The sequence below is a fragment of the Euleptes europaea genome, chromosome 14, assembly GCF_029931775.1.
Source record: "Euleptes europaea isolate rEulEur1 chromosome 14, rEulEur1.hap1, whole genome shotgun sequence".
NCBI lineage: Eukaryota > Metazoa > Chordata > Lepidosauria > Squamata > Sphaerodactylidae > Euleptes > Euleptes europaea.
In genome coordinates, this window is record NC_079325.1 from 18,629,673 (window position 1) to 18,646,726 (window position 17,054).

Sequence of the window (17,054 nt, forward strand, 5' to 3'; positions counted from 1 at the left end):
AAAGCAAGATCAAAGGCCTCCTGCATTCCTAAGAGACCATTATGTCCCATCATAATCACCTGTGAGCACCCCCAACTATACCAGGTATACACTAAGGCCCTAGGAAGATGCCATAAAAGCACTTTCTGTGTGATTTGTCTGGCCTCAAGAAGTTCCTTCCACCATCCACGTACAGCAAAGAGGATACAAAACCTAGGTTGCCTCTTTTGTTTCTAGCAAGGCTCAACGGATCCTCCATGCCTTTAAAAGCTAAACCTGTTGGCTTTCTGCTTGTCATAAAGCTGGCAAAGGGACATAACCTCTCATAAGGAAAAAAAATAGGTGTTAATCTTAATTTATATTATATGGTTTATATTTGTAAAGCCTAGAAACTTATGAATATAGCTTATACTTGTAACATACCTTTGCATATATCCCTCTACTTATGAGAGACAAATTTATACTCTATAAGGACCAAAGTACAAGGTACATGGGGATATCCATGACTGTTTTCCTGATTATTTAAAAAAATGAATGCACCACCATGGGACTTCCTGGTTGGGAGAGGCAGAGGCTGAAAAGATTTTAATTTTTCCCCGGTAAGCCGTTTATTTATTTACTTCATGTTTACCCTACCTTTCTCCCCAATGCAGCTTACATCATTCTCCTCCATTTTCTCCTCACAACGACCCTGTGAGGTACGTTCGCCTGAGTGAGCATGACAGCCCAAAGATCACCCAGTAAGTTTCAACGGCAGAGGGGGGTCAAACCAGGGTCTCCCAGATCCTGGTCCGATCCTCTAACCACTGTTCCACCACACTTTCTCCTTCCCAGTGCTAGAAGCAGGGTGAGATGCCATCATGTTATAATGGATTAAAGCCATTCTGGGATGGATCAGGGTCACACCAATAATACCAAGTATTAGGTGATTTATGTTTCTGATTTCATTTAGTTACTCTCTTCACAGTAATGACTGACCATAATGATTCCAAGTGTGAATTCCTATCTTATACTTGTTAGCAAACAGTTCACTCCAGCAGTTAGATGCCTAAAGATGGTCAATGGACCACTAACTAAACTGAGTCTGGTGTAAATTTGCTTACTCCTGTGTGAAGCACTCTTGCTGGCGTTTGCCCTATAGGGGCAAAAAAAACATGGGGCGTGGAAGTTGGGAGGAGGCCGATTTTGATGGAGAAAACGGCTCATGCAAACAGTGAAACATTCCCTCCCCTCTGACTCCCCCCTCCATGACTGCATTCAATTTAAGAGTCAGGAAATAAATCACAGATCAACCCCCAGAGGGCAGTTTGACCCTCATCTTGATTCAAACAACTTGGATCTGAATTTTTTTCCACCTTGCCTGCATGCATTCTTCCTGCATCTTCATGATGGATGATAAGAACATTGTCAGCGGAAATAAAAACAAAGGCAAAGAAGCAGAGAGAAAGACCGGAAAAGCCAACAAAGCAAAATTCTGGAAAGTTACCAGCAATGCAAACAAGGTGTTAGGATGGGGAGTGGGGGAACCAAACGGAAATTCTTTTGACACAGCTAAACTCTGGGCAATAGAGTGGCGAGAAGCTAGAATTTAATATCCTCGCAATCACCGCATCATTGGTTTGTGTTCAAGCTTCATTGGTATGACTGCAGCTCTTTCCACTCTTAATTTATATTGCAGTAGTTTTAGCCAAAGCAACACAAAACTCCATAGGGATCGTTTTACTATTTATAAGATCTGTATCATACCCCTCCATAGGGAAGCTCAAACCAACTTAAGTAGGCTTCTCAGCAAGACACTGACCAAACTGAGACCAGTTTTCTCCAGGTGAACTGATCTCTATCAGCGGGATATCAGTTGTAATAGAAGAAGATCTTCAGGAGTTTGGCAACCCTAAGAACAACACATGATTGCAGGGTAGGATGGGAGAAGAATTGGAGATCCTTTCTCTTCATGTACGTGTTTGTTCCCTTTAAGGTTGCGAAGAACAGCAAGATATAAATACCTAAATAAATACATAAACATGAAATGGAAGAGGGGAAGTGTTTTCCGCACACTAGTGGCTTTTGGGATCCAAATCCACGTAACGCAGGATGAGGATATAAGTGTTTCTAACTAGACACTCCACTCCAGCAGAGAGGCTTGTGTAGTTAGAACGCTTGACCTTCCATAACTGTCCACAATTGCATGGAGATTATCCTGAACATAACTAGATAAAACAGAGATTTGAGAGGGGGGAATGCAGAGAAGCTTTTCCCATTCAGGCAGCCTGCCAGCAAGAAAGGAGAATTAAATATTGTCACTATTCATCGGAGAAGTGAGGTACTGCCAATGCTAAAAGCCACAACTGCTTTTTTATCATTTAATCGGTCTGAATGATGTTTTACTGACCTCATTGATGTTATAAGCTGCTTCAAGGCAGGATGGGTGGTGTAGTAGTGTGGTTATTGAGTGCTGAGTTAGATTTGGAGAGGACAAGGTTCAAACCCCCTACTCAGCCCGTAAACTTATTGAGTAACCCTGGGCCTGCTACTATCGATGACCCTAACATCCCTTGCAGGGTTGTTGTACGTTGCCCCAAGCTTCCTGGAGAAAGGGCAGGAAAATACAACTATTTTTTAATTTAAAATTCAGAAATAAACTAAGCTCTCCCCAGCTGAGAGGTAGGAACCATACAACAAACTCCAGTCCAAGATTCTCATTAAACCAATGAATTTTGCATAAGTCATAGAAGGACTTTAAATTATTTTAATTAAAATGGTATGATGGGTGGGAAAGACATGGAATTTGGGTCCCTTTGTACCCGTGCCTATGATTAACAGTAAATTCCATCACACTGTCTCCTGTTACTGAGCTTATTTGTATGTCTGAATTGACTGATGGCCACCGACTTTATGCAGTCAAATAAATTCACAGAAGATAGGTCTATCAGTGGCAATTAAACATGCCGAGCTGAAGGAACCCCTCTGTTCAGAACTATTGTGGCTGGGAACTGTTGCTGGAGGGGGAAACAGCAGGGGGAGGCTGCTTCCTTCCTGCTTTGCTTGTGGGCTTCCCTAAAACATCTGCCTGGCCAGTGGGGGGGGGGGGAGAAAGGATGCTGAATGAGAAAGAGCCAATTCAAAACTACTTGTCTGATGCTCTTTCCCAAGACACACTTTATAACTGGGAAATACCTTGAAATGTTCCCCCACCCCAACTAAAATCCAGAGTCCTTGATACAAGGGGATTTACGTCTCTACAGTATTTTCCTACATGTTGCATTCATTCACTAAAAAATTTTTCCCGTTGCAGAGCTATGAGAAAAAAAACATACATGCAACAAAATTCATAGAGATGAAAAGCCTGGCTGCTCCCACTTTCCTGCTTAGCAAAAAAATAGGTCAAAGGCTAACTGGCAAGCACTAAGAATTTACATGTAACACTTTCCCCTTACAATTTATGAACAATTTATAAACATATCTAAGGCTGAAACATATAACTTTTCTACCTGCACAGAGGCTCCAGAGGCTCCTTAGAGGGTATGTCCTTAGATGCCCACTAGCCCGCCAATTTGGGGTTCTGGGCCTGATAAAATCTTCTATTCAATGAAAGAATGAGGAGGCAATCTATAGCTGTGCTGCCCCATGTGGGGGTGGAATCCAACAGCAAGACTTATGTAACATCTTTCAATTAAGGCTGAACACTTATTTGGGAGCAAAACCCATTGAAGTCATTGGCCATTTATGCTCAGTAATTAGCAGCGTCTTCCAGGCAGAAGAGCCCTGCATATCTTTTTGAGTTTTTCACGCTGAACCATCATTCAGGAAGTGACTGTGAAGCCGGTGCATACCTGCTTCGCATTTCTTAAGAGCCCCTTTAACGCAACCTTTTGTTTGCTCCGACCCACCTCGAAGAATCCCCTCGAGGAAGCATGCAAAATCGCAGCCGTGCCGGCGGTTGTTAGCGACTATGCAAACCAAGGGACGAAGGTGGGGGTGTGTGTGGAATTTCTCCTTTTGGGTCGGGACCGTGAATAGGCATTTTAAAGGTCGCATTTTTAAAAAAAGAGCTTTGAGCGAGCATCAAAATTGACCCTGCGACACTTACTTTCGAATAAAGACACAGGGGATTGCGCTGCACGGGATTAAACGACCTCAGGTTTGGTGGGGAGGGGTTTTGGGAAGAGACATCAAAGGATTCCACCTGCGAACGGAAATCCCGCTTCCTTCCAGCAATGGATGAAACCCCCTTGGGGGTAGAAAAGGGCAAGAGTCCAGTAGCACCTTAAAGACTAACAAAACTCAGTAAATTCCGAGCTCTTATAATTTATATTTTTAACGTGTAACACTTAGATAATTTGAATGATTTCCATATTTCTACAATTACTTTTTTTTAAAGATATATTATACTACATTTGATTTGTACTAGCTGGTAATGTGATATTGTACTTGATTGATTTAGTTTATTTTTTAAATGAAATTGTTATATTGTTTTTGTACATCAAACGGTTTATCCTTCCCTTTTTTCCTTTTTGTACCCCCCCTATTATAAAAAAAAAAAAAAAAGACTAACAAAAATATTTTCTGGTAGGGTATGAGCTTTGGTGAGCCACAGCTCACTTCTTCAGACACCCTTGGGGGTGCCCGTTTAACCAACCGGGCCGCGCAACGGAGCTTCGGCAGTGCCGGCCGTGACTGGCCGCTGGGCGGCGCCCTTTCCCCGCACCGCTTGCGGACGGGTAAACTGCGGCAGCAAAAAGGAAAACCAGGCTGAAGGTTAACAACCGCAGCAGCCACGAGGGCGGAGAGCTGTACATTTCCACTGGCGCGGACGGGGCAGGGCCAGCCAGCCCCCGCCAGCTTGTTGGACCCCGCCCGCCCACGGAGCCGGATGAGTCATGGGGCGCCGGCCGCGTTGCTGTCGCTGGGGGCTTTTCCCGGCTGCTTGGGAGAGGAGGGAAGGCTTTGATTGCTGCAAACCCGCCCTGCTGGGGCTGCGGACGTGCTTTCCTTGGCGCTGCAAATCGCGTGCCCTTCTCCCTTGCCCGTCTCTTAGGGTCTTAGCAGGGGCTACACCGATCAGGTCTCTCCACGGCCCCCTTTCCCCTTACGCTACATGAATCTAGCTCAGAAAGTGGAAATCATGGCTCCTGGCAGGGCTTGCCGTGGGGGTGAGGGGCACACGTGGGCAGCGCCGTGTTGCATTGCAGCAAGCTGCGGGGGGAGCGAGCAGGCGCCTAGCCGAGAGACGCAAAAGCACGGCAAAAGATCGGCGCAATACGTAATGCGAGAGCCGTACTCATGTTCTCACGAGATGGGAGACCCGGATCGGGGCTCTTCTCTCTCGCGCTCTTAGAAGGCAGCCTGCCGGGTGGGAGATCCCTGCGACGAACAAACCTTTCTCCCCCTAGTTTTATAGGTGGACTATTCGATTAGGTAAGACCTTCCCTGCACTGTGAAACGGTGAAGCTCAAGTGCAGATTTACTCCGTGAGAAACAGAACCTCGTCGTGAGGGGCTTGCGGCAAGGTGCCCCACACGCATAGGAGTCCATGTCTTCTGGGGGGGGGGACTCTACTGCCTCGGAGCATGTTGCTCTCACACTTCACAGGGTCGTTGTGAGGTTAAAGAACCACGTTCGTAACTCCGAGCTTCTTGACAGGAGCAAGATAAAAAATACACTCGATAGAGTAGATTTTCTGTGTCAACGGAACCCCGTTTTCGTGATTCCCAGGCCAGATGTCTACTAACAGTGCAATCCTCAGAGTTACTCCAGTCTAAGCCCAATGAAACAAATAGGCTTATACTGGAGTAACTATCTTGAGGATTGCACTGTGAGTAGATGCTGCTTTTGGAATAAAATGAAGCAGTCTGTATATGCTTCTTGTTCTGACTGCATCCTAAGCAGGGAACCTATGAAAAGTAGATCCGTATTTTTCCTTCCGCTCTGACCATGAAGATAAATTCCTAGCTGGGGAAATAATTCTGGCAACTCTACCTAGCAAAGAAACGCCAGACTTGGCCTCAAAACTGGCTAGTTCAGAGCTACAGACATGGCAACGGCAGGAACTGGGAAAACACAGAGCAGGGCCGCCCCAGAAGCGAGGAGGCAAATGGGTACAGAGCAGTGAAGTTCATAGGCTGATTGCTGAGCTTTCAACCTGTCACATACTGGGTTGCAGCAACCACTGCTCTATACAATAAGAGTACAATTTTAGCAGCTAGACCATCTGAAAGCGGGGAGGGGAGAAAGGAGCCTCTCAAAAGACATGAAGCTGCTCCAGCTAGCCAGCTTCTAAGGGGTGAAAATAGCAGTGACTCTGGCACTTTTACTCAGTGCTACTATCGATCCTTTAAAGAAAAGACCAAGACCGCCTGATAGGAACTCCCTTACTTATGAAGATGGCTCCGTAAAATGGCTGTCACATCATTATCGTTAAAAGGGCTAAAAACATTATCTAGAGGCCCCCCAGCCTGAACTGTGGCTAAATATTTTCTAACTGAACTTGACAAATTCCAATAAACTACTTACCTGCCGTGTTTGGGATCTATTCACCCCATACACCACCTTAACTGGTTTCCAGAGCGAGGCTTTTTTCTCTGACTGAAGGCTGGGTAGGGCTAATTTAAGATACCCTTTCTATGCTCAGTGTGGGTGAATATTGGGGACAGATGCTACAGATTCTAGGGGAATTGCATGCTAAATTACATACAGCTGCTTATCAAGCCAAATGAAAGAGGGGCCAGGCAAATGAAGCCCTGCTTCTATCTAATGGGAGTGAGCTGCACTTTTCTTAGGATGCTCTACAGGAAAAGCAACTGTGTAGGCAAAACTGCCTCTCACAGGTAGTAGCCTTTCCTTTTATCCCTTAGAAGCTCCTTGATCAATTGATCTTGAGCAGCATATATCTAGTGTTGGAGGGATATAAGGATTGAAACAAATCTTGCCACAGGTAGCAGCAATATGACTTAACGCACAGCAGTGGCTTCCTTCTGCTATATCCTCCCTCCCATCTCAATTTCAGCCAACAGACAGGAATCTCCAAGTTGTGTAATGTCTGCAGCACCTCCTCTGTGCCTCAGCTAATGGAGAAGGGAGGGGGGAAGCCGAAGACATGTTGGTTTACATTATTCCTCTCGTACCTTTTCAACAGAAGACAAATTGCTGTTCAGGAACAGCTCCAGGTCCAAAGTTATGGAAAGGATTCCAGTTTGACTGCACTAGAAACAAATGGGATTATGCCTGGCTTGTTGCAGACTCAAATCCTACAACTGATAAACTAGCAAGCCAACTGTAAAATCAGGTCAATAGGTCCATCAAGTAAACTAGCTGATTCACAATCAGATTACAGAAAATCCATGCTCAGAATCTATTGATCAGAACCTATTAATCCATTCAATTGGGACAGTAAATTTAATGGAGGCATTGACAATTTAGCATTGTTAGGTAGGACAAATCTTGGATTATGAGTCAACCTCTAAAAGGCAACAAATGACCTTTCTGTTATGGAAAGTACCAAGACAGCCCCCACCCCATTATTGCTCAAGTCTTCAAACAAAATCTTATGACAGCCAGCATGGTGTGGTGGTCAGCAGTTTTTCAAACTGAGACTCAAATGTGAATCCCCACTGCTACGGAAGCTTGCTAGGTAACCTTGGGACAATCTCTCAACCTAACATACCTCCCAGGCTGGTTGTGAAGATGGAGAAATGTTGTAAACTACTTTTTCCAAAGGGGAAAAAGTCGGTTATAAATAGCTAAATAGGTAACATTATGCATACTCATAGCATATCCAAATTGCATGTCTACGTAAAATTAGATTAGGTTACACAGCCACACCAGGTTAAGTTACATATACATCTATATCCTTATTTTTGAAAGATTCTAGTCAGAATAGCCACCCGTACTTCTGCACCTTCACTCTTCTTGGCAATACTGAACTCCATGAGAACAGCAATTTGATGTGCCATTGTGGTTGCAGCCTAAAATGTTTTGGACGTAGGGCAAAAGCATGCCAACTGACCTAGTAACTCTAGGCCCACTGCAGCAACAACTAGCCCCTCCCCAAAGAATGTTTTACAAGGCACTGACAGAGGCAAGAAGATAATCTCAATGGAAGGCAAGTAATCCAATCCTGTGATTCATGCTCACAGCTGTTGCAGTAAGTGTATGCAGCATAATCATGTATTTGGAATGCTGCCACAAAGCCAGTCGGGTTCCCCCATCTATACTACTACGTTGCAGACCTTTTAAAAGAAGTTCAGTTGCTACCCCCATGTTGCAGGTTTGGAATCTAATTTCCTCCTAATAATTGTTTAACCTAGGCAGAATGTACAGAAGCCTAGTAATGCTTGCACCATCTACTCTGAAGTAGCAAGGAAATTCTCATTCGGGAGCACACAGAAAGCATTTAAACCATAAGAAGCCACAGGACAGGCTGAGTTCAAGTAGATGACAGGTCTTACTGGGCAGTAAATGGAACACACAATTGAGTTTGTCCATTTAAGATACACAAGTTATTCTGTAGCACAGATCACATGCACATTTTAATATACAAAATACTACATCTGTTAGGATGTGGAAGAACACTGAAGCTAGTGGAAATGAATATGCCAGATCACGTCTCAAATGAGCTTCCTCTGGAGAAGGACCCCAATAACTTGTAATGCCTGGTGGAATAACATAATCAGAACTGGATGGAAGCAGTGGTCTGCTAGTCAGCAACACTAGTATCTGTGCTTAAAGGAGAAACATCAAGACTGGAGAGCTGAGGAAAGTGGAACCTGCCTTACTCTTGCTATGTACAGCTAGCAGGTTGAGTGGAATAACAGTGATTTTAGTCACGTGGACATGGCCAAGCCTTTACAGCGCTAATACATCTTTTTGAAGTTTTGCATTGAAACAAGGAGTATAACAGGCTGTTTCTTGTATCCCTCTTCCAATTCAAACTACTTGTTCCATTGTTAACTTTAGCGTTTCCCTCAGTTTGTTAGACAAATAACTGCTCTTCCCTCAGTTTGTTAGACAAATAACTGCATCTATAAGATGCTGGTTACTTTAACATACAGAAAGGTCTTAACTAAACACCTGCTTTTGGAGAACTGAAAGTGCAGGGGACTGGATTTGCTACTTTCCACAGCCAAGCAGGTGCCCTGCCACCAAGCTACAGCCCTTCCCCAAATAGGAAGAACTGAAGAGCCTTTACTAGAAGGAAAATGGCTAATAGAGATTCCAGGACCATCCAACACCTAGAAAAAATTCCAAGATGGGCAACATTCTTGTGAATAAGATCTGATCATCAGATTAGCTCTAAAGCTTGCCTCAGGGCAGAACACACCAAATTAGGATATGGTTTAACTTGTTTTATTTCATTTTGCAAACAAACTTGTCTTCAGTCCAGCTGGACTTGTGAGGGAGCAGAAATTGAAACCCAATAAAAAAGCAGCAGTAAGTCAGGAGCACAAGGGTTACAGGGGACTACAGCACTTCAGGTGGTGTGCTAACCCCAGCTACAGAAGGAATGGTTGATTGTTAAGACAAAGGAATTTTATGACAGCTGCCCACAGTCATTGATGGTGATCTTCTTGCTTGTCTTGCCATTCCTGGATCCAAAACGCTCCATTGCTTGCACAATGTCCATTCCATCTTTCACGCGGCCAAAGACCACATGTTTCCCATCCAACCTAAGGGGGGGAAAAATAGATCAGGCCATTCTTGAATCTCTTATAAATCTATCTTGTTGCTCCCCATTAAGCCATTTCAAAGGCTATCTTTCTTATGGCTACCATTTGGTCAACATTCAAAAGATTCCAGGCCCAAATGCTGGAAATAACTAAATACTAGGAAGTGATAGTTACACTTCTACTTTGAGTAATTTTAGGTAAAACATGAACTTACTGCATACAGTAAGGTAAATCATGTCCTTACTGCTACTGAATAAAGCCATTTCAGTAGAGGCGCTGGTTCATTGACTAAACGTACTCACCAGTCAGTCTTGGCAGTGCAGATAAAGAACTGAGACCCATTTGTATTGGGACCGGCATTTGCCATAGACAAGATGCCAGGGCCTGTATGCGTGAGGAGGAAGTTCTCATCAGCAAACTTCTCACCATAAATAGATTTGCCACCTGTTCCGTTATGGCGGGTAAAGTCACCACCCTGTAGAAAGGCAGAGCAGTGTTTAGCTGAAATACAATATTATGTTTTAATGTTCACCACTTTGAGGACCTTGCATTGAGTGGCACAGACATGTTATAAGAGAAAGGACCCAACTATTATGGGCTCTTAGGGAACAAGAGCCATTGTACTAAGGAACTGATTACAACTAAATGTAGTCCCAACACAAAAGATGCTAATGCTATAGATTTATGCCTTCTGACAACAAACTGCAACACCGCCTTATAACACATACATATAACTGCTACATACCTGGCACATGAACCCTGGAATGATTCTATGGAAGCAGGATCCCTTGTAACCAAACCCTTTCTCTCCAGTGCTCAAGGCACGGAAGTTCTCTGAAATAAGAGACAATCACTTGAGTATATGCTTTTATATGTACTTTAATATTTGAAAATATCATTTAACTGAACACAACTAGACAAGCAGCTTTTGACACAATGGAACCTTGACCAACACACACAGTGATTAAGGTATCAAGAAGTTTACAAACCTGCTGTTTTTGGAACTTTGTCTGCAAATAACTGTGAGGAAAGAGAAAAAAGGAGCTGTTAGTTAACTTTGTATTTAGCTTGGATATGCATACTTATTTGCACACTGTGGTCTCCATGAAAGGTGGCATTGGTGTACCAAATGCCCCATACTTACCACTTGGGTTGTGGAAGAATATATTGCTAGTGTTTATACAAATGTAATTTTAAACAAGTATAGCAAGTCATGTGCTAACATCTATCACCAACTCTATATATGACCAAGAACCAAGCACTGACAGAATCTTGACAAAATCAAATCTATATAGCTGAAAAAGCTTAAATAATTTTAATGTTTGATCAATGGGATCAAGCTACAGGATTCTGGAAGCATGTGTGTATCGGTGAAGAGCTCTAGAGGGAGCTCCAACAAAAAACAGCACTTGACTGAGGCAGACTCCAGCTAAAAAAAGGCTGGGTAGCTTGTCGCCCATTATGAGGAAACCGAGAAGGCCAGCTAAATTGCGGAGGAAGCCATTTGTTCCCCATATCTAGAGCCATCCTTTCAACTGTTATCCCACCAGGAGTGTATTGCTAATGTTTATTTTGGTTGACAGTTACAGGAGGGCTTGTCATTCTGCCCCTCTTTCAAATGAATTACTTCTAAGTTTCAAGATATGCAGCAGTCACTGCAACCTTCAGGCTGCTTGCTGCAGACATGCCAGGAAGCATACTGCACACATTTGACAGATGTATTTCTTAGGGTAGTTCCTAAACTTAATAGTGCATGTAACATATAAGCTTGACAATTAGCATGCTCCTCAGTTCCAATATCCAATTTCCCTGGATTCTGTTGCCTTGTAATTGAACTTTTTACAGAAAACCGCTGCACGGTGACAGCTCAGAGAACCCTGAAAGTCTGTACTCCAAGGGATCTTGATTTCACCAGGAAACCAGAAAGCCACATGTACTAAGAGGGCAAAACGTTTATTCCATGGCGAAACCGCCTCGACCACTTAAAAGTTGCAGGAAGGGTCGAGCTCAGCAGAGAAGCACGAATCAGTTCGGGCACGCGCAGATTGCGACCGCGCCCGTTCATGTTCTTCCCCCCACCGCGCACGTACCCGAATCCTTGCTACGTGCACGCACAGGACGGCTCAAAACACGGAACGGGGGTCGAAGCAAGGAAACCTACACGCTCGACAGCCCATCACCGTCTGGGAGCAGGGCGGGCTTGCTGGCGACAAGAGAATAGGAGCCTACGAGCCCAAGGGTTTGGCGGCCCACGATACAAAACGGCCTCCCAGCAGCTATGCAGATTTCTTTAACGGCTAGTGGATCGCCCGTTCTTCCTGCGTTAGCAAGCCCCGAGCTCAACAGAACACGGAAAGCAGGATGCAAACAAATGTTCTTATAAGTTGACGGGTGAGCGGGAAAGGAGAGTCTGTGCGCGCCGCCCCGGGCACGCGCAGCCAGACCTTCCAGCCCCGCCGCGATTCCCTTCCCTCTCCTCCTCCACGGAGCTTCCTCCAGGAGGGAACGCGCACGCGCGCCCCTCCCTTCCCCTCATTGCAGTGCGAAAAGGAGGGGCGCGGGCAGAGGAGAGGCGATAAAAGGAGAGTGGGGTGGGGGGGTTTTACGCCGGATGCGGCGGTGGAGCGGCCTAGGAGCGACAAAGCTTTATGTGGAGAAGGAAGACGGGGGAAAAAGACAAATAAACCTGGCCTTACAGACAAAGGCGGCGGCGGCCGCAGCAAGCAAGCGAGCCCCAGACCGTTCCCTCGGGGCGGGCTGCGCAGGCCACGTGGAGGCACCGCCCGCAAGCCCCCCCGCGCGCGCGCTCCCCGGTTCTCTCCCCCCCCCCCCGCCTGGGTCGCGCGCAGCCTTCTCCCCCCCCCGCTCCACGCACCGCAGCGAGGCGACCTTCGCCTCCCCTCCCCTCCCCGCGCACCATTTAACGCTTCCGCCCCCACAGACCTCCTCGCCGCTCTCGCTTCCCAAGATGGCCCCGCGCTCCCTTCCCCCCCTCCTGCCCCACCAGGAAATGGCGCCTGCCGCCTCAGGCGGGCTCCTTCTCGCCCTCCCAACCCCTCTCCGCCACCAACCGTCTTTCAATACCTCGAAAGTGACGCGCCCGATCACGTCGCCATCGGCGGCTACGTCGAAGAAGACGACAGGGTTGTTCATGGCGGGAATGAATCGAGTGAGGGCGGGGGGAGAGAGAGATAAAGAAAAAGCGGCGGTGTCGTCGGCACCAGCGGCGGCGGCGGCTCTACAGGGGCGAGCGCGGCGCAGCAAAAAGAATAGCGGGCACCCGCGGGCTTTATATAGCCGGCGCGACGGCCGTTCCCTCCTGCCCCCCCTCGACCTTCCCTCACGCGACCTTTCGCCAATCAAGGCTTGGAAGGTTTGCAGAGTGAAGCGTCCGGCCAGCCAATCCGCACTCGAGCTCGGGGCCCAGGGCGGTGCTTCAGCGTCCCGCGCCTTTCATGGAGGGCGGCGCCTCGATGAGAGGCGGGAACCGAGAAAGGTATGTACTTTGGCGCATGCGCTGTGCCTGGGCGGTTGTCCGTTGAAGGGGGGGAGGGGCTCAGGCTGTGCGCTTGGGGGGGGGGGCGGTGTCTGGGAGTCGTTATCCCTTTGCAGTTGTGCCCTATGGGTGTTTCCTCTTCATTAACTCAGTGGGCCTTACTGCTAAGTAGCTGTGCATAGGATCGGGAAAACAGGATAGGAAAAGGGCCTGGGGCAAAGGAGAAGGGAAAGGAGGTGTCATAGGTCAGGATAAGATACAGTGATTAACCGAGCAATCCTATTCAGGCTCACTTCCGTGTAAACCCACTGATTTTCCCCAAATCAACTGAAACTGAAAACCATTTGAAATCAATGGGTTTAGACTGGAATATTGCTGCATAGGATTTGTGCTGCTTAATTACATTTATTTTTGTCATTTATCAGGGGGTGCCAGTGCAATATAACGTGCTAGACCGTCAATAGAGATGTAAGTGGTGTTCGCATCTCTGTGGAAAACAAACAATCGCGACCATAGAGATCTGGATGGATAAATCCTATGAATATATAACAATGGCACAATTGACTGAAATATTACAAATGAACAATCAAAAACAAAATAGAGACAAATGGACACCTTTCTATGAATACATTACAACTAAAAAATAACAATTAGACTCCAAGAGTCACTGTAGGTTCAAGGTGGAGCTTAAATCCACCCTGCTAGAAAAATAATTGTATTAATAAAAGATGTAAGGCGCTGCACCACTAAATATTATTTTAATAATTTATTGCTGGTTTTTTCTTCTTCTCCCTATCCCTTTTTCCCTTTTGTACCCCTATTTATCGTTGACAATCAATAAAAATATTTAATAAAAAAATAGAGATGTAAGTGGGATTAAGGCAATCAGTTTTTGAGGTCTGAACCCATAGGCTATTCTTGAAAAGAAAAACGGCAAGTACTTGTGCACATTCATGACAGCTACCCTGCACACAGTAATAGCACTGCCTGGTGCTGTCTCTTTTCTCTTCCCCAAAATAGGCACTGGTTCTTCCTGAGGTATTTTTGGCATGAAGTCATAAATTTCTCACACATTTTTTACTCCAGTCTCAGATTCACTCGCTCCTCAAGGAGCCCCATTGGTTTTGGTGAGATTACTGTGCTGAAAGGCACCGCAAGGGACAGCAGCCTGTTTCATATCAGAGCATGTAAGAAAATGAGCATCTCTGTTTCAGGGTGTGTTCGGCCATCTACACTATTGCAGCCTGCCCTGGTGGTATCTTGGGTTTCAAATGTGACATCATTGTTCAGTGGCAGACATTTTAGGGAGTTCACATGGCCCCTTGCATGTGAAACCGGTGTGAGGGTCAGTGTGAAAGCCCATAACTTGGTGAATGTGGCTCCTTAGCTGAAAATTACACAGGTCTTTACCACCCTTTGCCTTGAAACTGTGTGTTATGTGCCATCAAGGGGCAACCCTATGAATTAATGATCTCCAAAATGTCTATCGTTAACAGCTTTGCAAACTAGGCCGTTGAAATTCTCATGTCTGCCCCATCTTTGGAAGCAGAATTCTCCCTTTTCCTGTGATAGGGAACCTGTAGGGAGGGGAAAGCTGCAGGACAGACAGTTCCTCCCCCCATGCATTGTGTGGGGACTGAAGATCTGCTAATGCCTTTAGGTCAGGATGGTAGGACAACCCTCCGCAAAGATTAAAGTGACTGGGAAGGGCACATTCTGAACTGATTGTTTAAAGGAAATTTTTTAGGTATACAGGAGACTACCAGCTGGTCAAAAGAGATGTACTAGTCCAGCAACAATTTATGAGATTTGCTAGGAAGTCTCCAACCCAGAAGAGCAGCGTATGGAGAGGAGCTGGAAACCTACCTGCAAGAAAAGAGCAACTACACATTAGTCATGCTACAAATGGATTATTGTCGAAGGCTTTCACGGTCAGAGTTCATTGGTTCTTGTAGGTTATCCGGGCTGTGTAACCGTGGTCTTGGAATTTTCTTTCCTGACGTTTCGCCAGCAACTGTGGCAGGCATCTTCAGAGTAGTAACAATGGTTTGTTACATCAAAGATTCAACTCACTTCATCAACAAAATCAGTCCGTTAAGACTCAATCCAAAGGATATATTAATCAGTTTTGATGTTGTATCCCTCTTTACCAAGGTTCCAGTTAAAGACACAATCTCATTGATTAACCAGATTTTTCCAGAAGATATAACAGCCTTATTTCACCATTGTTTGACAACAAGTTATTTCCTATGGGATCAAGAATTTTATGAACAGATTGATGGAGTAGCTATGGGAAGTCCACTCAGTCCAGTAATAGCAAACTTTTACATGGAATATTTTGAAAAGACAGCATTAGAATCAGCACCTTACAAACCTACAGTCTGGTTCAGGTTCGTAGATGATACATTTACCATTTGGAGCCATGGTGAAGAAAAATTAATGGACTTTCTAAATCATCTTAATAATATCCATCCAAACATTCAGTTTACCATGGAAAAGGAAATTGAGGGTAAACTCCCATTTCTTGATACCCTTGTCATCCGTAAATCAAACCTTCAGTTAGGTCACAAGGTCTACCGGAAACCAACTCACACAGATCGCTACTTACACAAAAACTCCAACCACCACCCCCGACAGAAAAGAGGAATAATCAAAACATTAATGGACCGTGCAAGACGGATCTGTGAACCACAGTTTCTCAAGGAAGAAACTAACCATCTAAATCACGCACTGCTAGCAAACGGCTACTCCAAGAATGAAATCAGAAGGGCCATTGAACCAAACAAAAATCAGAAAACTCAAGAAAAACAGTCTCCCATAGGAAAGGTATTCTTGCCATTTATTAAAGGAGTCACTGATAGGATGGAGAAACTTTTGAAAAAACATAACCTACAAACAGTGTTTAAACCCACCAAGAAAATACAACAAATGCTACGATCAGCAAAAGACAAAAGAGACCCCCTCACCTCTGCAGGAGTATATCGTATACCTTGCAGCTGTGGAGAAGTTTACATCGGGACCACAAAACGCAGCATACAAACAAGGATAAAAGAACATGAAAGATACTGCAGACTTGGCCAACCTGAGAAATCAGCAGTGGCTGAACATGGACTGACACAAACAGGACACAGGGTCTTATTCCAAGACACTGAAAGACTGGACAGTTCTACCAACTATTTTGTCAGATTGCACAGAGAAGCCATTGAAATTCACAAACATCAGCACAACTTTAACAGAAAAGAGGAGAGTTTAAGAATGAATAAGGCTTGGCTTCCTGCCCTGAAAAACCTCCAGACAAAGACAACATTCAACAATAGCCATACAGATTAGTTTTGGATTACACACATTAACAGATCACTTCAGGATACAATGGTTCCATATTAACATACCATATCCTCATTAGCACATTATCTTGATACTTACAGGACAATACTTTTGCAGGACAATACTCAGCTCAAACCCAACCCCTTTCTGACTATATATTACTCTTTCTACACCCTTGACACTGAGAGACACTGTCCTTCAGTGTTACTACTCTGAAGATGCCTGCCACAGTTGCTGGCGAAACGTCAGGAAAGAAAATTCCAAGACCACGGTTACACAGCCCGGATAACCTACAAGAACCTACAAATGGATTGTTTGGGAAGGGCCTCAAAACTGTTGTGGTCAATGAAGCTGTTACATCCAGATGCACTTTAGCCTACAACAATCTAAACCAGGAATTCTCAAGCTTTTACAAAGTCAACCTGCTTTAGGCAGCAATCCTAAATAGACTTACTAGGAAGCAAGCCCCCTTGAACTTAGTGGGATTTACTTCTGAGTATACATGCTTAGGAGTGTATTGCATACCAAGTAAATGGCTGCATCCTGGAGCAAATGTTCATACCTCCTTAAAGAAACTCCCTGCACATTTTGAA

The 17,054-nt window shown here is 45.1% G+C and overlaps 1 protein-coding gene across 1 annotated transcript; it reads right to left on the bottom strand.

Moving 5' to 3' along the window:
- Positions 1-9,292: 9,292 nt before the first annotated feature.
- PPIA (peptidylprolyl isomerase A) lies at positions 9,293-12,794 on the bottom strand. Its single transcript, XM_056860890.1, has 5 exons — positions 12,726-12,794; positions 10,631-10,661; positions 10,387-10,475; positions 9,944-10,116; positions 9,293-9,641 (listed from the first exon to the last, which is right to left on the bottom strand). Exons 1-5 carry the CDS (start codon positions 12,792-12,794, stop codon positions 9,506-9,508), a joined length of 498 nt encoding a protein of 165 aa, XP_056716868.1. The 3' UTR covers positions 9,293-9,505.
- Between the last annotated feature and the right edge of the window lie 4,260 nt (positions 12,795-17,054).

What these genes read in the sequence shown, in the direction of transcription:
- PPIA (XM_056860890.1), bottom strand. Translation starts at nt 12,794, where the DNA reads ATGAACAACCCTGTCGTCTTCTTCGACGTAGCCGCCGATGGCGACGTG. An exon ending in TTCCAGGGTTCATGTGCCAG is followed by an intron (nt 10,117 to 10,386) that starts GTATGTAGCAGT and finishes GCCTTTCTACAG; the next exon opens with GGTGGTGACTTTACCCGCCA. An exon ending in TGCACTGCCAAGACTGACTG is followed by an intron (nt 9,642 to 9,943) that starts GTGAGTACGTTT and finishes TCCCCCCCTTAG; the next exon opens with GTTGGATGGGAAACATGTGG.